Here is a 26,442-nt window from a genome sequence, read left to right on the forward strand (position 1 = left end):
ATTGTTTTTAAGCTGCCACAGTGTGATTGTGAACCTTGTGACTGACACTCCCTTTATCCAGTGTATGGACAGATGAGTAAGAACAAAAAGACAAAAACATAAATAAATTAATTAATTAATTAATAAATAATACAGGTTATGGGGCTCGGGGATGTTTTGAGTGTTCATTTTCTTTTTTATTTATTCGCATTTTTTTTGTAGTAATGAAAGTGTTCAAAAAATCAATTGTGATAATGAATGAATACTACATGCTGATACCATGAACTAGTGATTATACATTTTGCATAATTATATAGTATGTGAATATATACTCTATCTCAATAAAATTGCAGTTAAAAGAGCCTGTATAATTTAAAACAATAATATAGCAAACAAATACAAGAGAATATAATAGTGGTCAACTATAGGTGATTGGAATAAGGTCAATTATTTCCTTCTTTGGAATTTTATGTAATTTTAATTCAAAAAATATTTGTCAAATTGTGTATCAGAGTAGTAAAAAGGTGTTCTACCTCAACAAAGTATCTGCTAATCTCTCATATTTGGTCTTGAGTGGGAAGAGGCAGAAGTCAAGGCACAAAGCACATCCAAGAAACAGAGTGTTAAGCTGGGATCCCCAAAAGGGTATACTCTTAGGGTAAAGATGTATTGCAACTGATATACTCAGCCACTCATCCCTGGAGTTGCCTTGGCATGAAGACTGCCTTGTCATGGAGGACAAGAAAAAGGAATGGAGGTTAGATTATTGCACTTGACAAGATAAGGCCACAAAACAGCCAGGATGGACCCGGGAATCCCAAACCTTGAACATGGTCTGAGATGATCTTTAACTGGTACAGTACTCAGATTTTTGGCAAAAGAAAATGGCATATCTCTTAGGAGGAGGCCATTTTTGTCATAGGCATTGGAGAATTCCTACAATTTTTTAAGGACAATGATTTGCACTCTATCATTGATAACAAAGGCAATTTAACAAGGCAACATGAATTTTATTTTTAAAATGTATGTATCAGTGTCTAATAGAAGTTTCTGCAATGATGGAAATGTTCAGTATCTGCATATACACACACCACAAAAAGAAAGATACACCTATAATCGTCATATGAACAATTTAAAAGCCTTTGTTAGTAGAAGATGAAACAAACTAAAAAGTCAGGACAAATAGATACAGAAGATTTGAACATGTTTAACAAAACTTGAACTGATGGGAATTTGTAATTGTCCACAATAGCCATGGAATGCATTCTTTTTAAGAACATAAGTAACAGTTACAAAAATTGATCTTGCACTGTACCATAACTATAGAACTCAACAGAAAAGTCTCAAGGAATTTCAAAACCTTAAGCTATATAGTATTCATTCTCTAACCATAATTTAATTAGCATTTATTAAGATGTGGGGTGGGGGAAACTCTAACAAGATTTACTGGCTATATTCCATTTTCCCTTTCAGATCCACTGTCCACCTTGCTGTCTGCCTGAGGACGCTAATCCTATGGATTATATCAATGGAATCTCTGGCTTCCAATTATGAAAATGTGTCCAACCTTACTATTCAACAAGGAAATGTCCCTAGAATACCTAAAATTGAAGATTGCCAATACCAACTGTTGGTGAGGGCATAAAACAATTGGCTCTCTCATACACTGCTGCTGGATGTGTAAATTAATAAATCACTTTTAAAAAGTTTTGGGTGTACTGAAACCAAATAAATAAACACTGCATGACACATCAATTCAACCTCTCAGTAGGTACCCAACAGAATTACATACATGTGTGCATAGAAAAGCAGGTACAAAATGTTCATACATCATTATTAAAAATACAAACCTGATACAACTCAAATGCTCATCAACACAATGGAAAAATAGTGACAAATTTAGATAATGAATTATACACATCAATGATAATGAATAAATTGTTGCTATAGGCAGCAACAGGAAGACTCACTTTTTTCATATGGATATCCAAGTATCACAGTATTCCTTATTTAAAAAATCAATCTTTCCCCCACTAATTTGTGATGCACCTTGACATGCAGACAATTGAACCTAATTCTAGATTTACTATTCTGTTAGAGTGGTCTATCTATACAAAATAGCTTAATTAGAGAAGGGTTATAGTCAAGATTTGCAACTTCAGCACTACTGACTTTTTGGACTAGATAATTCATTGTCGTGGGAGGCTGTTCTGTGCATTGTAGTGTGTTTAGGAGCATCCCTGGACTTCATCCACTAGATTCCCGCAGCACATGCCCACCAGCACCTCAATCCCCAGTCAAAACAATCAAAAATCTCTCTAAACTTTGCCAAATGTCACCTGGGGGACAAAATAGCTCCAGGTTGAGAGTTACTGCTTCAGAGTATATTGTAATATTTGGAAATACTACCTACTCCCATTGTTCTCATTTGTTGGGGTCTTCTTGCTTGTGTAATTCTTCCAAATGCATTTTATAACCTACTTGTGTGTTCCAGAATAAAAACCAACAGGATTTTTGGGGGAATTGCATTGAATTTATAAATTAGTGAAAGCTTCAATCTTTATGATGCTGAGTGTTCCAACCCAAGAATACAAATATGTATATTTATTTGAATATACCTTTGTGTTTTACAGGATTGTTTTACAATTATTCTCATGCAAATGCTGGATGTCTTGGTAGATATTGCTATTGTTAATATAGTCTATATATGAAATCTGTTTATTTTGGTACATTAATTTTATAACCTGAAACTTGATTATTTTTTAAATTGTTAGTAGTAGTTTTTCCATTGATTATATTTAGTTGTCAAATTATATATATACATATAATCAGCTGTACTACTAGCACAGTGTCTAACAGAAGCTTCTGCAGTGATGAAACTGTTCAGTATCTGCCTTTCCAAAATGATAGCCACTACGCAAATGTGGCTACTGAGCACTCAGGCTGTGGCTAGTGAACCTGAGGAACTGAATGTTTAATTTTATTTAATTTTAATTAAGTAACCAAATATAAGCATAAATATAGTTTTACCTCCTGCTTTTTCAATTTTTATTCTTCTGATTGCTAACTCTTATTTAATTGAATTGTGTAATACTTTCTATATTAAGTAGTAGTGGAGATAGCAAGCATCATTATACTTTTTATGACTTTTATAGGAGACTCTCTAATGTTTCCCCATTAAGATAAATACTAGTGCATTGTGTGTGTGTGTGTGTGTGTGTGTGTGTGTGTGTTTGTGTATGTGTGATTCATGTTAAGGAAATATCCATAAATTAATATTTGAAGATTTTCAGAAAGAATATTAAATTTTGTGAAATGCTTGTTTTTTTTACATCTACAGAGATATATGATTTTTCTCTTTAATTCTATAAATGTTATAAATTCTGGATTTTCTAATATTGAAGCATCCTTGCATTCTTCAAACAAATCACATTTTATAATAGTTTATCATCTATTGGTTCCCTATAGTATACAATATTGAAAACTAGTAATCTCTTTATTCCCTAGTCTTTTCTCTCTCTCAGTCTTCATTATCTGATTTGAGGTCCTTTTAGCCCAGTTGAGAACACTAAGAAAATTAGCAAGCATATTCTACTTTTTATGTAAAGTCCCAATTCTTCCCCATTTGTTATAACTGTGCCATATCTAACAGTATAATACTATTCCTTATCATCGTTATTGATTCTTAATACCATAAGTGAATATATAGTTAATACTCACCTCTAATCTTTATATGGATGTCTCTCTAGTCTTACTGCTTATCTGGAGCTCATTGTTTCACTGTTTATTACATTTCTGGGAAAGTACTCTTTGGAATAATTTTCCTTCATTTTTTCTTGTTCACTGTAATCTGTTGATGGCCTTCATTTTTTAAATAGTTTGGCTGTATACAAAATCCCATTATGCTATTATGTACCCTAGAAAAGCCAGGTTCTTTAATCCTCATTCAATATTGCTGGGTGGAATCTTTTGGATTGTTTCTATGGAGATGGTAACTTTTGATTAGATGGTTTCCATGAAGATGTGTCTCCACCTATTCAAGGTGGGTTGCTTGCTGGAGCCCTTTAAGAGGGAACCATTTTGGAAAAAGCTTTAGAGCCACCAGAACCAAGAGAGCCAAGAGAATGAACAGAGCCCCGGGGAAGCCACTGAAGAAGCCTAGAGAGAAAGCTGGCAGACATATGCCTTCCCAGCCGAGAGAAAAATTCCAAACATCTTCGGCCTTCTTGAACCAAGGTATCTTTCCCTGGATGCCTTACTTTGGATATTTTTATAGGCTTGCCTTAATTTCAACATTTTCACAGCCTTAGAACCATAAACTTGCAACTTAATAAATTCTCTTTTTTAAAAGCCATTCCATTTCGGGCATATCGCATTCCAGCAGCTTACAGACTAAAATACCCATGCTTTATGTTTTTTTTGAGTACTGGAAATATGTTTCCCAACTGTCTTCTGGCATAAATTATTACTGTTGAAAAGTTTGATGACAATCTGATTTCCTTTACTTTTAGTGACTTATTCTCCTTTTTTCTCATCATAACTTTCTATGGGACTACAGTGCATTTCTGTTCATTTTCTTAAGGCAAATGAATATTCCTTTATTATTAGGAAAGAAAAGGATTATGCCATCATGCTGGAAGCAGAACTCTCCTCTATGGCATCTTCCATATTTAGTTTTAGAGTTTATCTGGGTTAAATTTTTCTAATATCATTGAACCTTATTCCATTGGGGCTCTTGTACACCCTCCTGTTTGGAAAGTTCTCAGTGAGTACATGTTGGTGACTTGGGGCTTCTCGTTTTACCAAGGCCACCAGATGCCACAATGCCTTCCTTTCTCCATCTGACACAGGTGGCTATTCCACATGAACTTTGTAGGCTAGGGTGATTTGCCCTCAGTGGGTCATATTGTGTTGGGGGGTGGGCAGGGATAACTCATAATACAGTTTGGTTGCAGAGGTTATCTATGGATCTTTTGTATTTTATCCTGTTTTGTTTTGGGCACAAAATTTGGGGAGATTCTTAAAACATGAAAGCATCTGTTCTAGTTTGCTAGCTGCTGGAATGTGATATACCAGAAACAGAACAGTTTTTAAAAGGCGGAATTTACTAAGTTGCAAGTTTATAGTTCTAAGGCCATGAAAATGTCCCCAAATTAAAGCAAGTCTATAAAAATGTCCAAATTTAGGTTACCTTCACTCAAGAAAGGCTGGTGAAGTTCAGGGTTTCTCACTCAGCTGGAAAGGCACATAGCGAACATGGGGACATCTGCTAGCTTTCTCTCTAGGCTTCTTGTTTCATGAAGCTTCCCAGGGATATTTTCCTTCTTCATCTCCAAAGGTCTCTGACTGCGTGGGCTCTCATGGGTCTCGTGGCTCTGCAGCTCTGTCCAAAATGTTTCCTCTTTTAAAGGATTCCAGTAAAGTAATCAAGACCCACCTGGAATGGGTGGAGTAACATCTCCTCCAATCAAAAGTTAATACTCACAGTTGGGTGATTCACATCTCTGTGGAGATAATCTAATCAAGTTTCCAACCTATAGTGCTGAATAGAGATTAAAAGAAATAGTTGCCTCCACAAGATGGATCAGGATTAAAATATAACTTTTCTAGGGTACATAATCCTTTCAAACTAGCTAGCACAGCATCTGACACCCAAGTAGTAGAAGTAGAGTGGATCAAATAGGTTTTGTAATGGTAGGAAAAATTGTTAAGACAAGGGGGCAAAGAAAAAATAACAATATGATGGTGGAACTAGAAACAAATTTCCTTTGGGCATAAGTATCACCCAATACATCTGAATTGTAGTCATACTTAAAATACACCAGAAAATGCCCATTTTTAAATTAATGAAAGATTGATGGAAAAACATCTTAAATACATATTCAGGGCTCCAAACTGCTAATTATGATAGCTATTATAAACATACTAAAATGCCCTAAGTGTACAGAGAAAATTAAGTGACTTCTGTAAAGTCACATACATAGTAAAACAGCTAAAGTCCAACATACTATGCATTAAATATTGAGCAAACAGAAAATATATCCTATAATCTCAGGACATTTTACTGAGTATACAATTGTTTCTTTTTCCAAACGGAAAATTAATAAAATAACCTTGAAAAATTTTAAAAAGGGAGAAATCATCCTAGTTAACCTACTATAACCTTAGACCAAAAAAAAATTCTTTTTGGCAAATAATCTTCTATTTGCAGTAATATCTTTTTCTATTTGCACCAATATTTTTGAATAGTTGCAAGAAATCAATGTTCTTAAATTGTAAAGAAAAAATAAATAAGCAATAGAAATGGTGTACAGTTAAGGAATTCAGTTACAATAAGTTTAACTGCTTTGCTTTCATTTAAGATGAAACCCTTACACCAAGTGGAGTTTTCAGTTTTGTCAGCTGCTTCTGGAGATCTTCCTTTAAGAATGGCTGATGCTGGTCTTATAACTGTTCTGTTTTCAAAAGGCACATATGTAATGAAATACCAAGCCAGTGGAACACCTGCCCAAACTAACAATTTGGCCTCCAAGATTATTGTCAGCCAACTCACTAATCTCTGAGTTTAAGGTGTAAAAATTAAAAATTTAATAGATAATTTCTGTGAGTAACCATGACTCATGACACATAAATTACCATAAAAAACCATATCAAATATGACACAAATGACTATCCTCAATTTATACAGAACTGCCCCTGAAATGAAATCAGCCAGACGATGTGTAGCACGGAGCCAAACGTACATAGTAGTTAAGATTTATGGCTTTGACCTCGGAAATAATTGCATTCAGATCTTAATTATTCCACTTACTGGCTGCGCAATACTAGACAGGTACTTACACCTCCATAAGCTTCAGCTTCCTTATCTTAAATGGAGAAAGTAAAACTGAACTCTAAGGTTCTTGAGAACATTCATAGGCCTAGTTCACTGCTTGACACGTAGACCTCCAAAAGCTGTTGAATAAATATTCAAAGTCATGGGTCTTAAAGAAACAGTATAATTGACTTGCCGCTAGTCACCTGAATCTTGATCGTCACTCTTGTCTACCTGATTGTAGTATTTAACTTTAACAACAGTTGAATTGGTCATTTTCAGCCTGGGACTTTATCACAATAATAGGAACTAGTAACCTATCATAAAACTCAAAAGCATGAAATGAACTTTATATATTTTACTCACATTTAGCCTCAGCATATATATAACCAATGCATTTAACATGTAGTTATAAGTATAGCGTGTTACAGAAATAAATTCTAATCCTTCCTCAATGAAATTTCAAGCAGATGAGAGAAATGTTTTGATCTGGTGCCAAACCTGATCTTCCTCTTCTTCAATTGTCCGAGGCCCAGGGTCTATTGCAACACCCTGTTTTACACTGATCTTTACAGGTTTCCCACTTCTTTGCTTTGAGAATGTGAATCTTAGACCATTACTCAAAGTTCACTTAAGAGTCTTCTTTGATGTTTCTGTTTTTCTTCACCTTTTTTGAACTTTTTAAATATCTTCATTCTTTTTAGAAATGCATGGTTTCCAAGCTGTCTGAGGCAGCTGCTTCTGGATATTTTAACGATAATCCACCTGGATGGAAGGGGCTGTTAAGAAATGCTCCATGAAAGCTATTCCATTTTGGCTACATCTTGAAGCATGGCAGGTAGACCATAGCGATTGGGGAGGGCATTGCAGGAACAAGAAAAAGCCTGGAAGTGTTGAAAAAAGATCTTGTTCCCACAGTCTAGTTAGAGAAAAGGCTCTCTGGAAGACTGGCAGTAGATAAGGATGGAAAGGGAAGCAGATGATAATGAACCTGACCATGTTGCAGGTGGAAGTGTACAGATGAGGAGCCACTGGCACATCCGTGATTAAATTTACATCACAGCAGTCATGCAGAGAGTGGACTGGGACCCAGTGGTAAGAAAGGGTATACTAACTAGTATCACTTCCCTACCCCCACTTCATCCTTTTCCACTTCCTCCTCAACCCATTGCAATTCCCTCGTGCTCCAGTAAATCCTTCTACTCCTCTGCACTATAGCCATTCATTCTTCTCTTTATTACATGCATCCCACTCTACTGTGCTTATTTATTTTCAGGCGTGTGTCCTAGACAAGACAGTAAACTCTTTGAAGGGAGGGACCATACTACACTCAATGTCTAGAATGATACCAGAATAAATCAAATACTCAATAAATTCATTATTTCATTCATTTAATAAGTATTTATTGAGTGCCTGCTACATGCTTTCTAGCAACCACTATAGGCATTGCAAATATGACAATGAATAAAACAGACACAAATCTATGTCCTCATAGGGTTTACCTTCTACTTCTGGAAGACACAATAATTAAATTAAAAATGAATAAATGATAAATAAAGGGACAAAATTTTCTATGTCAGATGGTGATAAGGACAATGGGGAAAAAAATAAAGCAGGGGAGAGGAATCAAAGGCAATTTTAAACAAGGTGTTCAGAAGCTACCCTGAGATGCTGACATTAGAACACAATCCTAAAAACTGAGGGTGCAAGCCTGATGGGTATCTGAGTGAGGAAGGCAGTAGCAAGCAGAAGGAATTGGCAAAGGAAAGCCCTGAAGCCAAAGCATGCCAAGTGTGGAAGGAAGAGCAGAGAAGCCAGTATGACTGGAACAGTAAGCATAGGTATAAGGTCAGAGAGGCTACTGAAGCAAGGCAGGGTTGGGGTGGATGCGGAGTGGGCAAGGCCAGTAAAGCTACTCTGGGGCTATTGTAATGGTTATGGCTTTAACTCTGAGTGGGATGGGAAACAGGAGGTTTTTGAGCAGAGGAGTGGCAGACTCCAACTTGCAAATTAAACATGACAACTTTGGCAATGGTGCTGGGAAGACTGAGGAGGGAAAAGTATTCTGGGGTTAGAGATGAGGTGGCTAAGTACAGTATTAGTGGATGTGAAGAGAAGTGGCTGGATTCACCATATAGTCTGAAAGTGGATACAACAGAATTTGCTAATGATTATCTGGAGGAATGAGAATGTCACCAAGATTTTTGACATGATCAAGTGGAAACATGGAGTTGTTGTTTACTGAGATGTGGGGTGGACATTTAATTTATTGTCCAAATTGTGAAACCTTTAAAAGTGAAAGGGGATGCTATACCCTTTGAGAAATAGATGTAAACCGAGACTATCATGGAAAACCTGTTCACTCTAGAGCAGTTCTCAGCCATGGGTTGATTATGGCCCCAGGGACATCTGTGAATGTCTGAAGACATTTTTGTTTGTCACAACTAGGGTCAGGGAGCCCAGGGATGCAAAGGATAGTCTCCCAAGATAAAAGAATTATCTAGTCCAAAATGTCAATAGCACCCGGGTTGCGAAACCCTGCCCTAGAGATGAACAAGACAATGAGAAGGTCAGGTTTGCTGAAATGAACTGAGATGAAGATCACTGTAATTGAAGAGCTAAATGAGGATGCTCACTCTTCATTTATTTATCACTTATACCTAGCCTACTTCCAAAAAATATATGAGAATATTTACTAAGAAGGCAATATATCCTTGAACTAAGAGGATTGATTAAGCAACTTTAATATTGAAAGAATATATAGGATTAACTAGCCTTGAGAATTTAACCAGGATTTTGTTCCCTTTCCTATACTAAAAAAGTACAGTTCAGCTGCAATGTGTAATCAGCTGCAATCACTGGCATTGATGGCTTCTTGGATTCCCAAAGCATATAAACAAAGAACATGAGAATGCAACTTTAAGAAAAATGATTGCCAAGATTACCACCCATCTAAATACTGCTACCTGAAGTTAATTTTACAAGCTAGGGTTTCCGTAACAAATTATCATAAGCCTGGTAGCTTAAAACAACAAATATTTATTCTCTCACAACTATGGAGGCCAGAAGTTTGAAATTACAGTGGTAGTGCCTTACTTCCTCTGAAGGCCATGGTGGACAATCCTTCCTTCCCTTTTCCAGCTTCTGATGGTTCCAGGTGTTCCTTCCCGCAAGCTGCATAACGCCACTCTCCACCTCGGTCTTCAAATGGCCTTCTCCTCTGTGTCTTACCTGTGTGTCTCTTATAAGGACATTTGTCATTGACTTTAGGCCAGATAATCCATGATGATCTCATTTTGAGATCTTTAACTTAATTACAACTGCAAAGACCCTTTTCCCAAATAAGGTTGCAGTCACAGTTTCTGAGGATTCAGATGTAGGCATTCGGTTTTGGGGGAACCACAATTCAACTCACTATAAAAGGCTCTTCCTATCCATGACAGATGGGTAAACCCCAGGAAGAACGAGACTAACGTGAGATGCCCAAACTCATTCTTCTCGCCACTCCATCTTCCCTCCAAAACAGAAAAAAAAGAAAATCATATATAAACATAATTGGAACAAGTGACAGAATTTAAGGGACTGACTGCCAGATCTCTGTAGCCATCCTTTTCCTCTTTCATCTGTTTGGACCATCTGTGAAGTTATAACTAAAACCGCATACTAGCAGACCTAAAAAAACATTCTCCCCATTTCCCTTAGAAGGGATATATGAAAAATCAAACCAAGCCAAAACCAAAACCCCAAAAACATAAAAATAAAAATAACCCACAGAAAACAAAAGCCACCAGCATTAGTCCCAGTACACAGGTCCTTGCATTTTTTACTCTCCTCTCCTTTTTCACTTCCAATCAAATTAAGTCATTGAATGGGGTGAGAGCTGAATGACTCCAACAGTTGGATATATTCACATGAGCCTGTTGGTCTCTTGGCAGCTGGAATCTGACAGCGGCATTCCAATGATTAGCTAATAATGCAAATAATTTAAAAACCAGCTCTAAATTTGTGCATCTGGGTCTAACAGACAAGGGCTTATGGATTCTAACCCTTTCCTGTCTCTGGCTTCTTCTGTGACCTTACAATAGGGTCACAAACTTTAGTGAAATGGATAAGTACCCTTTTTGCTTCTGCCTAAACACTGGGTGGCTGCCCACAAGGTGTTCTTTTTGGTAGAAATTATATCACGACTTCCTTTTGTAGTACGATTTTGTTCTTCTTCATAGTTTATATGCAGCCACACAAGAGCATGTACAGTCATTCCCTAACATGGAACTCAGCAAGGGTGGGATGTGAGCACATGCAGAGGGGAAGACCATTGAGGTCCTGGACCCCTTGAGATGGGGTCACTTCAGGGGGAATGGGTGGAGAGCGTGATCAACCAGTCCCTTGTGCTGTCCATGCAGGGTTGATTTCACGAAATGGGAGGAAAGCTGTAAAATACCTGTGCTTCTTGCAATACGTGGATTTCCACATCTGAGTGTTCATCAGGTAGATAAGAATGTTTTAAACACAAGTGCTGTTTCTATGTATGTTGTGAGGGAAATAGTTCACCAGCAAGGCCCCGTTGGTTCAATTACAGAACAAACAAAACCATGTAAACATCAAGAACTCCTAGGAGAGAACAGAGACAGGACTTGCCTCTGAACTTTGGAATCCCCTGCACGACTATCACGTGCCCCCCACCCCCAGCCCTGATCACGTGGTCACGGCCAGCCAGGGCCCAGGACGGGGCCCAAGAGTGGGGCGTTTTCATTCTCAGCCCCACACGTCCTCCAGAGTGAAATCAAACAAGCAAATCGGCTATGAGGTGCCAAAAGGATTAATATATTGTCCTCATTTGGCATTTTTTTCTCATCCACTTGAAAATGAGAGGTGGCTTCATTTCAGCCGCACAAAGATTCATGTTCCAATCTTCAACCTAGACTAAAGACCACGGACAGATCAACTGAATACCTGCCTTCCCAGGAATGAAGGACACATTCAGAAGCAGAAGCCCGAATCCTTTCAGCCCCCCATCTTCCATGACACCCACTGTTACTTACTGCTTCTCAATGCTCAGGAACTGCCTACCTCCACTTTCCAGGAATAAAACAGATGCACAACGGGCAAGCATGCTTCCTGACGCTCATCAGGCAGACTCTGTACATCTAGCACACTTCATTTTCTAAAAGTGACACCCTGAAAAGACTTTTATTTTTGGTATTTGTAAAACTCAAGAGTCTCATAACCTTCTGGGAACTGGTCTTTGTGTATTATAAGTGCATCACATAAACTGTCAGTTCCAACGAATACTGACAGAACTAAGAGTGTCCACGTGCATCATCTTAAAAAATGACTTAAGATTATTTGTTACTCAGCTTCCAAAGCATCATACAAAATTGCCTGAAGACCTAGCTGGATATCATCCACCACAGAGGAGCATGATAGCTCAGTTCCTCATTGTCCAAATGACTTATTTTTAAAGTTTAGTTTTTAAAACACGAGGAGGCTCAATTCATTTTGGGGGAAGGCATACTGATAGATATTCATTCAGCTCTTGCTGCAGAGAGCTGATTTCTTTGAAGGAATCTTAGTCCCTGCAAACATGAAATCTTAAAAATAATTCATTTTTTCTCCCTATATTTTCCTCCAAATCAGCATTGATCATAAATTCCTAAAATAATCAATACATATAAATTAAATTTTTAGTCAAGTGACAAATTTAGCTTTAGAATCCATAATAACTGGAGAAAAGGTAATAGTCAATATGTGGAAAAGAAAGCAATAGAGATGTTACCTTTAAGTTAGACTTCTAAACATCTTCTGAACATTTATTAAAACTTTAATATAAACCTATTTATCCTTTTGAAATTGAGGTGCTTACAGGAAGATTTTCATGTTTGGAATTCTCAATGTTGATAAAGGAAGAACACTTATTTTCTATGTATGTTTTTTAAAAAAATTGATTATAGTGGAAAGTAAAATATTTCAGTTAATATTTATTTTCTGGTTCTTTCCTTTTGCCCTTGCCTAAATCCAAATAATCCATGTGGCTCATTTTGCTTAGGTACTAGAAATTATTTTAAAGATTGAGTCAACTGATAAATCTTCGGTAAGAATTTATCAGTGCTAAATAATAATAAAATGCTCCCAACATATGCTTAAATCCCTCTAGCACTTAGACATAGGTAACCAGACTGCTGAGGGAAACATATTTTGGTGGTTTGTAACAATTGCCTAATTTTAGAACCAAATTAATCAGAAAATTAACGAATTAATTATTTAGTAAATTAGTAAAATGACAATAACTACTAGTAATAGTTGCAAGAAAAGTATTAATAAAAGGCAATGAATACAAGAAAAACATGTATAGTTAAAAGAAATAGAATGGAAAGATTTTAGAATTTAAGGTCCTAATGCGTTCAAGCAATTGGAAAGAACTAAAATAATGTCATCAGTATAATTTTTTTAATAAGGAAAACAATAAAGACAGAGATCACTGAAGCCAGAATACTCTTTCCACCTTTCATTAACCACACCACGCCCCCTGCCGTTCCCTTTGCTTATCTATACTATTACATGGCCAGAGGCCGACATAATTTGTGCCCAGCCCTTCAGCTGTCCTTTAAATCCATTCCACACTGTGCAATGGAATTGTTTTCTCCAGATGGCCTCTGTTGCTCTTAACAAGCATCCAATAGTGTTTTGATCTGCTGCAATAACAAAATATTTCTTCTCCCTTCCCTCCCATAAGACTACGTATTTCTATTCATATTTCCTTCTGTCCCTGGCCACATTGCTTTAATTTCAGAACTTTCTCATCTCTCAGCCTTAAAAAGACCATTTTTTTTTATCACTTAGTAGAACACATCTTCCTACCTCCCATTTTTCTTCCATTTCAAATACAGTATTTTCATTCTCAAGACAGTAGCCAACACTTGATCCCAACAGTTGATCACCATTGGACACATATCATGTACCAGGCACTATTCTAAGTGCCGTAGGTGTGTTATCTCACTTAATCTTTTCAATGACCCAATGAGATGGGTACTATTATTATCACCTTTATGCAGGTGGGGAAACCGAGGCAGAGAGAAACAATTTGCTTAGCTCAGAGAAATAGTAGAGGAGGGAGCAGTCCAACCCAGACAGCCTGTATGTGGAGCCTGAGCTTTAATCCTCTTATAATTACAGTACAACCACAGAGTACAGAGTAGACAAATTATGCCTCTGATAAACTGAAAAGAAAATGGAAACAGGAATTGGTCACCGAAGTAAATGCTTGAGTTGTATCATTTTACCTGTTCTTATGGAATTTTGTATGGGAAAAGGGCATCTTCCAATGGAATACTCTAGGCATTTGACACTTACTATCTCTATCCAAGTCTTCAAAACTGGGGTCCAAAGTTCACATTTACTTGAAATTTTATTGCACGTAATTCTTCACAATATTTGCAGTCTAAATCACAATGTAGGCTATCCCGTCAGCTGAACTGTCTTAAGTCCTCAATCATCAACTGTTTTGCAGAATGGAAACAATGATGATTAAAAGTGGATCTGAAAAAAAAAATGTGGATCTGAAAAAAAAATGTGGATCTGATCTGCTCTCAACTGGCAGATTATCTCTAATCCTGGTTCTGGTCAAGGAATATAATCCCAATTTCTTAGATGCTGAAGTCTTTTAGCATCTTAAAAGTATTATCATAAAATATAATAGTCATGAAGGAGCTATTGAAGGATGTACAGTACATTAATTTTTCTATATTCTGTAAATTTTTGCCTGGATTTTATTTAGACCACTAGACACTTGCATTCTTGGAATAAAAGGTTTAGCAACTTAAAAAAAAAAAAAGATCTGAGAAATAGAGAAGCTTATCTGCTCCCATGAATAATGGGCAGAGGCAAATCATTTTCCATAAATTAAACCTGAAATTTTTTATTTAATGTAAAATTGATTATTTTGCTTTTTATGGAAAAAAAAGGCTATTGATTTAGTGTTGAAGGTATGCATTATAAGTAGATCAAATACCCTCTCTTGGAGATTGAATCATGTTCCCCACAAAAGGCATGTTCAGCCAACCTACTGTATGAGATTTATTTTAGCAGCCAGGAAACTTAAAATTATGAGACCCTTTTATTCTTTATTTTTCTCTATCAATGTTGGACCATATTTGTTAATTCACATGAAATACTCCCTTGTAATATAATATAATAGACATGATATACTATCATTCTAAATTTCTACTTCTTCCAACCTAATCTGGTTTCAATAAAACAGTTGATTCTAAGAAATATTCATCACATTTGACTCTTCTGCTAACATAAATGTCTAAACACAGGCAGGAGAGATATTTATTTACTTACTCAAATTCCGTTCCCAAACTAAACGTGAATGGCTGAGGAAAAACAAAACTAGCAGGAATCCCTAGAATAATCTTTCCATGTAACATCTGTTGATTCATTATCAGAAAATGGGTTTGAAACAGAGCACAGAAAATATATTAGGTAGAAGGGAGCTTGAGCAGCACCATCAGCCAATAAATTCCATTCCTTAGACTCACCATTGTGCTTGAAAAATAATCCATGACTATTGGCTATAAAAAGATCTGAGCCTGAAATTACTAACATCTTGTAGAACACTGGCTTTATGTATCTGGGTTGGGAGGTGCATTCATATGTTGTTAACGTCCAAATAGATGTAACCCTGTTTTAATCATATTTAGAAACCCTTCTTTCTCTGATTCTAAATTGTAAATGTAACAGAGAACAGGTGGAAATGGTTTAACTTTCACCATAGTATTAATCCTAGGACAGCAAATAAATTAGGACACCTAAAATTGTAATAAGAAGCATTCTCAGTTTGTAAATTAAAATAGTGCCTTCAGGCTACCCAATTAAAGTCTGAATAAACCTGACTCCTCCAATGTTGAACAAAGCAACAGGTATCCATAGATACAGGAATAAATAGAGCAATGTATTTTACAATTTGGTGTCTTCTTGCTCACAACTTTTGAGTCACAGTAATTTTCTTATTTTACCTTAGTAGATAGATGTTGTCATAAGCAATGTATAGTAGGCAGTAAACTGACATTTAGACTCTGCTTCCTTTCTTCAATCTACCTATAACATCACTAACAAACAATGTGGACCACCTTTAGTTTTCATAGCTTCAAACTGGGAGCACTTTGATTTGCCTCCTCATTAAGATGGGATAAGGAATAATATATTCACAAATCCTTTAAAATTTTACAAAGCATAGCTAAAAAATAACTACTGATATCTACTATTAGAAACTCCTATTATACACAAAATAAAAGATCCAAAAATTAAAAGCAAGCATATATTTTCATAAAGGGCTGCATGTGTATTTTTAAAAAATCATCCAAATGTCTACTGAAAACCTACAGAGCAAGCATCCTATATCATGGATCTCATAGAAATAAGCTCAAGGAAATTATACACAAAATTTCCTACATTTTTCTTTGAAGTTTTCACAAGCATTCCAAAATTTATTCACAGTGCCAGATGGTGTTATCATACTCCACAGTTTCTTTATATGCACTAGCATCCGATTTGGCAACATGCCCAACAAATGTTTAATAAATGCATTTGATATTTATTTGGGTTAAAAAAAAAAACAGAAACAAAAAGGCTAAAAAATACCTACAAAATGCAAATCTCTCGTGTTTCGTTTTGTTTTGTTTTTCCCGCAAACTTCCAGGGTTTTTGCACTCCTTTTTCAATAAAGTAAGGCTGTGGGAAAGGGGTTCTAGAAAAGACTTCCAGAGAATTCAAAGGCAATAGAGTACAACCTAACATGTCCCTGCTGTTCTGTTCCTTATACTGTAAGCTACAGAACCATGAATATGCATGGAGCATGGAGCTCATTGTACAATAAGAGGCTAATATTAACCTTAAAGGATGATTCAAAGTCCGGTCTACGAAATGCCATCAGAGGGTCATTATATTCTCAAATAACTACTTTCTAATATTATACAATTACAATGATACCTACAGAGCAAGCATCCTATATCATGGATCTCATAGAAATAAGCTCAAGGAAATTATACACAAAATTTCCTACATTTTCCTTTGAAGTTTTCACAAGTTACAGAACACTATTTCATTACATGATGTATTACTTAAAGCATATAGAGAACTTATTGTTTTAATGAGTTTGGCCACAGATAAAATATTCTACCCATCTCAAAAGAGAGTAAATATGAAAAATCAGTATTATTCTCTACTTATCTGCTGTTAATAATAATAAAACATTCCCTTTGTACTTTAATCCATAAGGAACAACTTAAGAACATGTTGATATATTATGTTGACCATTTCTATACCACTGTAGTTCAGACAATTTCTTAACTTTCTGGGGACTTTCTAACTTCTTTTATAACTTGCATATATTACCCACCTAAAATATTATCCAGAGTATTTCATAGTTTTTTAAAGAAGTGCAGTAGGTCAGTCTGACCTGGATTATTCGGGCCTGTGACTAAAGCCCAGGACCATCTATTAATATCAATGTAAACAGATCAAGGAGCCCTGGAGGGCACAGCACTTTGTCCTATATCAGTGTTTCTAACTCATCCTCAAATTGTGTGGCATTTACTGAAATGTTACAGTGTATTAGCCAAGGCAGAGAGCGTTCAGGAGATACAGAGATCTATCGTGCACTTCACTGAGTCCTGAATTGAGCTTGTCTCATTAACGACTAATACAAAATGAGGCAAAAATGCTACCAGATTATTCTTTGCCTGAAAAAAAGGCAAATTTCTAGGATATTTATTAAAAATTGCCTAGCTTAAGACTAGATTGGATAGCTGAAAATAAAAATAGGATCAAAGAAATCAGAAAATAAGTTTTATTGCAGTCAAGCCAATTTTATGAATCTGAATTCCTTCTTGTCAAAGTAAAGCAATAACATGAAGTGATTTTGACAACTGGGATGTGAAGACCCGTTTCACAGAGTGACTGTAAGGATAAATGCTATGGTAAATGGAAAGCATTACAAAAATCGTATTAACATTGCCCACAAGATTTTAAGCTCCTCAGGCCAGGAATCATATTATTTTTCATTTTGGTAGTCCATACCACACCTGTGGATCTTACTTAATAAATGTCTTATTAAGTTCTAAAATGTGATATTAAACAATCAGAGTACCTCCCTCTTCATTTTCCTTTTGCTCTCTAGTATAAAAGTAAATTTGTGAGATATGTCTTTTTAACTGGCATTTCTCCAGCTGTATTTTATATTTTCTTTTTTCTTAGTCCCCAGACCTTGTACTCAAACACACTAGGACTTGAGAAATACGTAGGAAAAGTAAATAGGTGGAAAGTCAGATAAACTCAAGGAAAACTGAGAATTTTTCTTATGTTATAAGATTCACGATAGATGCTCAGTTTATCAAGAAATATTTTGAGCAGGCTAGCTATGCACCCACTGCTGTGCTATACAGGAGGAGCTCTAGAATCTACAAGAGAAGTGCCCTCAGGGATTTTACACGTAACTGTGGAGATAAGACTTTACATAAGGAACAGTTCACGTACAGTGTGATTTCAAAAGAACTGACTATCTTTACAAATGCATTAATGAGTAACTAGAGTTTATAGGAACATAAAGTCAAGACCAATATGCAAAGCAGGAGTCTGCACACTTTATCTGCAAAGGGCCAGGTACTAAGTATTTTAGGCTTTGTGGGCCAGAGGTTCTTGTCACAACTATTCAACTTCACCCCTGCAAGTCACAGACAATTCATACACAAATGGGTGTGGCTGTGTTCCAATAATACTTTATTTACAATAACAGGTGGTGAGCGAGATTTGGAGCATGGGTGGTAACTTGACATCCCCTCTTTAAAGGTTTTCTTCCAGCTTGCTTTATAATTTAGTAAAGGTTCACTATGCACCCCTCCTGTCACTAGGGTGTGCATTTACCTATCACCTCTGACCCCTTACTAGCATATTATCTTTGACAACTGAAATGGCAGCCATGATGATGCCTTCGTTTCCTCGAGGTGGCAAAGGAAGATGCAGAGCAGGTGCGAACTTCTGGATGTATAACTTCTGGAAGAAGTTGCAAGCCGAGATGTCTGGAGGTTTGGGTGGCCAGTGTTCAATTATTTTTGAATCACCATATATCATACAAGCCAGTAATAATCAAATCTGGAATGGATTCCGTGTGTTACAAAGGAGTTCCACATTTAAGTGTAACTGGAACCTCACACAGAGCAGGAGCCACTTATTTGGTTTTCTGTAGAGCTCTGATTTCTTCAGATTTTTAAAGCTTGACAGGGCAGGACCAGAGCCTGACAGAAGGTGAGTGGGTGTTGAGCGAATGTTGTATGAGAGAGACACACGTGTATATGTGTGTGTGTGTGTGTGCACACGTATATATAGATGGAGAGGGGAGAGAGGGGGATATTAGGGTGGTAGGAAGAGAAAAATGCACGTTATATGTTAGATTAGACACCATTCTAATTTTTTCTCTTGATATAACAGAATTTGAAATAACTGATGTGTGCCCAGTATCACATAATCTGATGATGTGAAGTTATTCACTGCTTGCCAGTGCTTTAACACACTGCATAGATAAGGCGTTGACACCCTCACGGGATTACTGCCAGGCTGGGTTCATTTCTATTCTTATTTTCCTAGAACCTACATATTTTGCTCATCAGCTCGTGCTAATCTGCCTGGCCAGCACTCATTACGGTTTTAGGGGAAGGTTGAAAAAGCATCTCACAGGTGCTCTACCTTGTTCCTGATTGCTACGACACATCAAAACAGTCCTATTACATGTTTCTTTATTCAGCGAGTATGTAATCAAATTATGACTCCAGATAACTCATTAGCATTTCCATAAGACAAACCAGACACCATTAATCTGAAAGGTTTCTCAATCTAAAATCTGTTTAGGAGTCTTAGGTCAATTATCAGCTGAAACATTTTAAATTAGGTATCACAATTAAGTAAAACATTCTTTCTAACAAATCCCTATGCATTTCTTTAACTTAAAAAAAACTGCTAAATCCTGATTCTCAACCTGTTTTAGATTAATTATTCAATCTGTAATATATCCATCCAAACATCAGATAAACAAGTGTTGACTACGCACATATTATGTGCAAGGTATTTGCTAAATCTGGGGCTACATGATGAAGATGAAATGGTCCTTGCTCAAACTTAAGATTCCAGGGCCAAATAAAGACAGGCAAGAAGAGCTGTCCAAGGGAGCAGGTAAGGAACTGTGCAGGGAATACTTGATTGAGCAGGAGAGAAAATTTGTACTCAACTAATATAACTCCAAGCAATATAAGGTATATGGCCCCTAAGAGTTAATGAATACTGTCAGAAGTTACAGGGAGAAAGCTCTCTTACATGACAGAGGGATGGGATAAAGGAAAGCTTCGTGTAAGAAAGTATCCTGAATCTTGATGAAGGGGAGAATTTAGAAAAATGAAGACTGAGGTGGGGGTCAGAGAAAGACAAAGACATAGAACACCAGTGTAAGTTAATGTATAGAAGTTATACAGTGTAATTCATGACCAAGGTAGGATAAATAATCTTTTTTTTGCTAAACTCAGTGAACAAAGAAATAATAAATTAAGAAGGAGGAGATGAGGCTGAACAGGTATATCTATAGATACTTGGGAGGGCACCAAAAACCAAGCTGAATCCACATTGGAATTTCTAAAATTTATGCCAACAATCATAGCTCATTATGATATTTTAATGTAGTAAAAAGTATTGTACTTAAAGATATTGTATAACCCCAGTTCACCACCCACCCTCCTAAACTACTCTCCCATATGCTTCTCCTCGCTATACTTCACTATACAGAACACATTAACACATTCCATAATTTTCTAGAATCTACCTAAGTACACATTCAGACTTGAACTCTCAGCTTTAACTTTGGCGCCTTCTTTTCCCTTGTTCCTGACATCTAATAGACACTGTTGGAAAACATTCATAAATGTCATGTGCAGACTAGAATTGCTATGGCAGTCAATATTTCGATCTGTAATATGAGTATTCTCATCTCATTTTTTAAGCAACTTTGTTACAATGGTCATTGGGTTGTCTTGTCCCCAAGGTAGGATCATGGACTCTTCTAAGAACTAAACAGAGAGATGTTTAACCTTTTCTTTTTTCTTTTCCATGAAGTTATTGTCTTCTCTTTGATGAATTATGGGGCAGAGCCTGGTGGCATCAAACCCCAGGCCTTTCACTGGTCCTCAGCTGTTTTTTACTGGCTTGTGAAATCACAGTCAGCACAGCCCATTTATCCACAGGCCTCTGTGCTAATTAACGTAAATAAGGCCTCAACAGGAGGGGTTCAAAACAACCTCAGAAAATCCTGGTTTAAACAAGATGGCAGCAAGACTTCTATCTCCAACTTCCTAGAACTCTATCTGACACAACACGAAGAATGCAAAACCAAAAAAGTTAACTAGAACCTGGGATCTAAAACTCAGACTCCAAGTAGGTGGGAGAGCTACAAAAGGCCATGGAAATCAAACGGGTGGTATGTCCTCGCGGAAGCTGAGACGGAGGCCTGTGGAGACAGTGGCAGCTGAAGCTCCAGAGATGGCAAAAAGCTCTTCTCAACTTTTTGAGTTCTATCTGAACTCCTGGCGTGTAGCAGCAAGATCAGAGAGGCACAGGCTGGTGGCAAGAGCATCCTTAGACCTTACCTAGGGCCCACAGCTGAGCGGTATACTGAGGCAGAGGTGTTTCAGCACACACAGCCCGGGAACAGCCTGGGGTGGGGGGGACGCGGAGCTGGGTTTGGACACGCTGTATGATCACCAGTGGTTTGAATCAGTCACGTGAGCTGGTTTTACAGCCATGGAATATTAGAATTGGGAGGGACCTAGGCTGCCCCTTCTTATTTACAACAAAAAGAGGCCCGAAAGGGGAAGTGACTTGCCTTAGGAGACACAGTTAACGTTTTCTATAGCCAGGATGAGAATTCAGATCTCCTGGATCCTAGTATTTTTCTCACTTCAAAACAAGTACATCTTACCAAATCTCATTTGTTTTAAATTAATCTAAAAACAATGTTCAGTAACTTCTCTGGGTTACCACCCTACAGCAGGGTTTCTCATCTTTGACGCTATTGACTTTTGGACCAGATAATTCTCTGTTGTGGGGGAGTGGGGAGGAGGGGAGGCGGGGGAGGGGAGCTGTCCTTTGCATTGTCCCACGATTAGCAGCACACCCACTAGAACCGGTAGCACTTCCCACATTGTGACAACCAGAAATGTCTCCGGACATTGCTAAATATCCCCTAGAAGGCAAAATCACCCCTTATGAGAGCCACTGCTTTACAGATATGAGGCCACAGATATGGTCCCAGACCTATCATTCCTGGTAATTAGGGCCCTCACTCCCCCAATCGTTTTTGGAATATATGTGATTACCTTCACCGAGCACATGCCAACCCCATCCCCATCCCCCACCCCCTGAATAGACCACCTTCCTTCAGAAGAGTCTGACCTAACCTAAAGGCCTCTTTCCAAGAATCGCACACCTCTAGCCTGACAGAGGCCTGTCCCCAGGTGCTCTGGTTTCTTCAGCTGCCGTTAACTCCATCGCTGCAGTCCAATTATTCCAGACCAGCCAGGTCCCACAGATCCTTTCCTCATTTACTGCATTCCTTATTGCAGCATGCATCCGTGAGCTGATTATACGCGAGATGCTATCCTAGACACCGGGAATGCCAAGATAAAAGGCAACAAACAGCTCCAGTGGTCAGCAGGTCAGCCTCCTGGAGGACAGCAACAGCCCAACAGCCATCGGTCAGCCCTGTATGAGTGTAATGACAAAGGTGCATGTAGGATGCTACAGAATTAGGGGGTACCTCTAATGCACACTGATGATGGGGGATGGGTCAGAGTCCCCAAAAAGGTGCCAGCTAAGCTGGGTCTTCAAGGACAAACTGGAATGAGATAAGACGAGAATGGAAAAGGCTTGCCAGGCAGAGGGAGGAGAGTTTCCAAAAGCAAAGAAAGAGAAAACTCCGCTTCCTCTGGCCTGGAGCGGAGGCGGGGACTGGGTGGTGAAGCACCAATTATTACCGCGCAGCAGGGAGTTTGAAACTGATCCTGAGGGTAACTAGAAATTGGGAGTAGAGTGCATCAGACTTGAATTTTGGAAAGATCTGAAATACTGAAAATTACAAAGATTGGGGATTCGAAGTAGAAGTACAGGCCATCTCAATTCTGACCAACTCAGAATTGGCTCTTTCTTTCTTATCCCCCATGGAAGGGATTTTTTCTCTTGGGACAATTTCCATGAGGACCTTCAAAACGAGGAAAGGCCTACCACTCTAGAGACGGGAAGGCCCCCCATCCTCCACTCAAGAATGGGGGTGCAGAGGAAGCTTTTGACCACCAAGCCAGGAAGATGAACTTTTTCTTCTGGAATCTAAGACTTCACAGAGACATTGAATTCCCTGTCATCCCAATTTCCCACTCAGAATCCAGGATATGTTTTTCCCAGAGAGAAAAATGCTAAAATGTTGTTCTTTTAAAATATATGGTCCAAGTGATTTGTGGATCAAAAGTGTCTTGCAGGTGTGTGTGTTTGTGTGGGTACATGCATGAGCTTTTGAACATTATCTCTGTTTCTAGGGGAAAATGAATCACAGATTGACTTTCAGAACACAATCCATTTACAGTTGTGAACTGTGCTTGCCTATGCAGAGAAAATGCAGGCACAAAAATCACATAGGAAAATGCAGCAGATAAGTTGTGTTTGGACTCTTCCATAAAGAAGGAAGTCCAGGACAATTTAGCAGCAATGCAGCTGACCATATAAAATGTGAACTGAATCAAGCTCTAGATGGCTGTTCAGGCCCCTCCTGCGCTAAGCAAGTCTACCCACAGCTCAGTAGTTCTCCAAAAGCCTGGCACACAGCAGGTGCTATATCGATGTTTAGAAAAGTGAACTGGATGTGGTGAAAGGGATCTCCAATCACATGCCTCTTGGTTAAATAAGAATAGGAAAAAAAAATGTTGGTTTAGTGAAGCTCGGAGATTGTGTGTGTTGGAGGAGGCAAGGAACGGAAGAAGGGACAGCATTAATTAGCCCAAAAGGACAGAGAAGGAAAGTAGGCTGGTAAGCTCCTGCACCCCGTCTCATGGGTGCACTCATTTCTCTAGGTGGCAGATGCTAATAGGGACATAAGGCAGCGTTGGTGAAATCTTAAGGTAATGTCAGTAAAGGGAATCAACTTAAGTAAATTCAGGTCAGTCCCACCACCTTTTATATATTTGTTTTTAGAGTTGATTTGCAGCTAAAACATGGCGGCTTACTTCCCTCTGGTTCATCCATTACTCAGAAAGTCCTGGCTCCCTACACTCTTGAACAATTTCAAATTTTTCAAAGAGTGTCGATTGCTAGTCATCGAATCTAGCCACATCTCCTTTCAAAGTGCCTCTTTATTCCTTTCCCTGCTGACCTGATTTATCTCTGGCAATTCCAATCCACTTTAACATGAGAGCAAATTTACCTTCTTAAAAACAATGCTTTGATGAGGTTGCTTCCCTCTTCAAAACCTTTCCACTGCCTCTCAACTCCCTGCAGAATAAAGTCCAAACCTCCAGCGTTCCTTTTAAGGTCCCATAGAATCACCACCTACAAATTCCAGGCAACAGTCTCCTGAATTAGGCTGTCCTCATTCCTGGGACTGGACTTGTTCACATCTAGGCAGTTGAAAATCCTCATTTCCTCCTTTTCTACCTTAAAAGCACATTTCTGGGTCTGGTCTACTCAGTGTGGTAGAAGTCTGGGTGCATTTCAGCCCAACTCACTCCTCTCAATTCCTCTATTATTTTCAGGGAATTATTCTGTTCATCGCAGGCTTCCCTATTAAGGGACGTGACAATTTCCTTCACCACGGTGTAGGCCCCCCCTTCCCTGTGAGCAGTACACGACAAACGGGGGACCGAGAGCCCTACACAGTGCCTGGCACATCCTGGGGGCTCCACAAATGTCTGTTAATTTTATTGAATAAATTCAAGATATTTGACTTTGTTAGTTTAAAATCACACCCACTTTCTCGCCCAGGCCAGGGACTTTCCTCCCCCTATTTCAGAAAAAAAAGCAGCAAAATATCTTAAATTGAATAAAGTTAGCATCGCCATTTAACGAAGGAGACTTCCTCTTTAACCCTGCAAGAAAAGCACTGCCACTTCTCCCCCACCCCACCCCCCACCCCCAGCCACCTACCCTGAACTGAATTTTAAGTTCTTTGAAAATAACTGACCCGGATCTGTTTCTTACTAAACAAAACTTTGCATCTTCTCTGCAGTGCAAAGGTAACCTTACCACTCGATAGCCAAATCACCAGCAAATTCCCCACCGGAGGAAAAAAAAATGTTTTTAAAAATGGAGGTGTGAGGGTAAAAAACGTCTGCAGGCGGGAGCAGTACAACAGGTGCTGAGCTGCAAAATCAACACACTAAACACCCAAACAGACCGGCTCCGCGAGCCCAACGCTCTTCAGATAACCTAATGCTCCCGAAGCTTTGTTCCAGGGGCTTTTAGAGAACAACAACAACAAAAATGCCCCCTCCCCTTGGCCATTCCCCCTTTCGCCCATCACTTACTACCGAGCGCGTGTCTGATTGTTTATCTGCGCGCAATCTTTGTCGCACCCAGTCATCTCGCTCAGAGACCGGGGCAACCACGTTTCCTTAAATCAGCGCCCTGTGGACTCCGCTTGGAACTACATTACCCAGCGGCCCCCACGCCCTTCGCAGGAAGGACGTCTGCGCACTAAGATACTCAGTTCCAAGTTTGGAGCTTTTAGCTGCCAGCCCTGGCCCATCATGTAGCTGCAGCACAGCCTTCCCTAACGTTGCAACTGGGGGGAAAATCACTTTCCAGTCTGTTTTGTAAGGTGTGCATTTCCAGCTTGACTCCCTGAAAGTCCATCTGCTGCATCGGTCAAGAGAAACTCCACTTGCATGAAGATTGCACGCCTGCAGCTTGCATCTTTGTTGCAAAACTAGCTACAGAAGAGAAGCAAGGCAAAGTCTTTTGTGCTCCCCTCCCCCATCAAAGAAAAGGGGAAAATGTCTCAGTCGAAAGGTAAGAGCTTATTTGCATTACTTGCAAAAATGCAAAGGGTTGTGCATGCATTTTTGAATGCATGGATGCAATTTTCGCCTGGCGAGTGCATTTTTAAGTTTGAGGTTTTCCACAGCTCAGTTGCATTTCCTGTTTAGTGTGTGTCTTTTTTTGCAGACACAGAGAGTTCCTGTAAGGCAGGGCTTGCAGTTCAGCTGTGCATTGACGTTATTTGCATTCTTCTGCTAGGATTACTGAGCTCTTTTTGCCTTTTGCACAGTCAGGACAGATAGAGCAGGTTGGTAGCGTCTAAATGTGCAATGCTTTGTATATTTGTAAATTCTTTAGTATGCACACATAATGTAAGCAATTTTATGTGCAACAGGAATACCAACTTTTAAAAAGTCTGTAGGTAAAGATGAAAGGTAAAACTTGAGTTGAACTACGAGGAAATTAATGCAATCGTATATTCCTTTGGGAATGAACTGTTGTGGTGCCAGTGTTTAGCTAAATTTCCATTGATATCGCTATGAATATTTAGGCAACTTTTGATTTTTTAAAGGAAGTCAAGGTGAAGTGTG

General features: G+C 38.3%; 3 protein-coding genes across 4 annotated transcripts in view; 2 read left to right on the forward strand and 1 right to left on the reverse strand.

Moving 5' to 3' along the window:
* Positions 1-2,178, forward strand: part of LOC143687066 (uncharacterized) — a 107,332-nt gene extending 105,154 nt beyond the window's left edge. For both annotated transcript variants that reach the window (XR_013177382.1, XM_077163690.1), the window contains one exon: positions 1,453-2,178. Coding sequence is in view for 1 of the 2 variants with exons in the window: in XM_077163690.1 (XP_077019805.1) it covers positions 1,453-1,624 (172 nt within the window). In the remaining variant the exon portion in view is untranslated. The remainder of the gene's footprint in view (positions 1-1,452) is intronic.
* The window catches only part of ABCA5 (ATP binding cassette subfamily A member 5), a 167,166-nt gene extending 141,742 nt beyond the window's left edge, over positions 1-25,424 (reverse strand). The window contains exon 1 of the mRNA XM_077163686.1: positions 25,399-25,424. The gene's annotated coding sequence lies outside the window, so the exon portion shown is untranslated. The remainder of the gene's footprint in view (positions 1-25,398) is intronic.
* A 153-nt stretch (positions 25,425-25,577) lies between these two features.
* The window catches only part of MAP2K6 (mitogen-activated protein kinase kinase 6), a 112,292-nt gene continuing 111,427 nt past the window's right edge, over positions 25,578-26,442 (forward strand). Inside the window, exon 1 of the mRNA XM_077163691.1 lies at positions 25,578-25,882. Coding sequence (XP_077019806.1) covers positions 25,867-25,882 — 16 coding nt within the window. The 5' untranslated portion in view covers positions 25,578-25,866. The remainder of the gene's footprint in view (positions 25,883-26,442) is intronic.

The sequence above is a fragment of the Tamandua tetradactyla genome, chromosome 6 (assembly GCF_023851605.1).
Source record: "Tamandua tetradactyla isolate mTamTet1 chromosome 6, mTamTet1.pri, whole genome shotgun sequence".
Classification (NCBI taxonomy): Eukaryota; Metazoa; Chordata; class Mammalia; order Pilosa; family Myrmecophagidae; genus Tamandua; species Tamandua tetradactyla.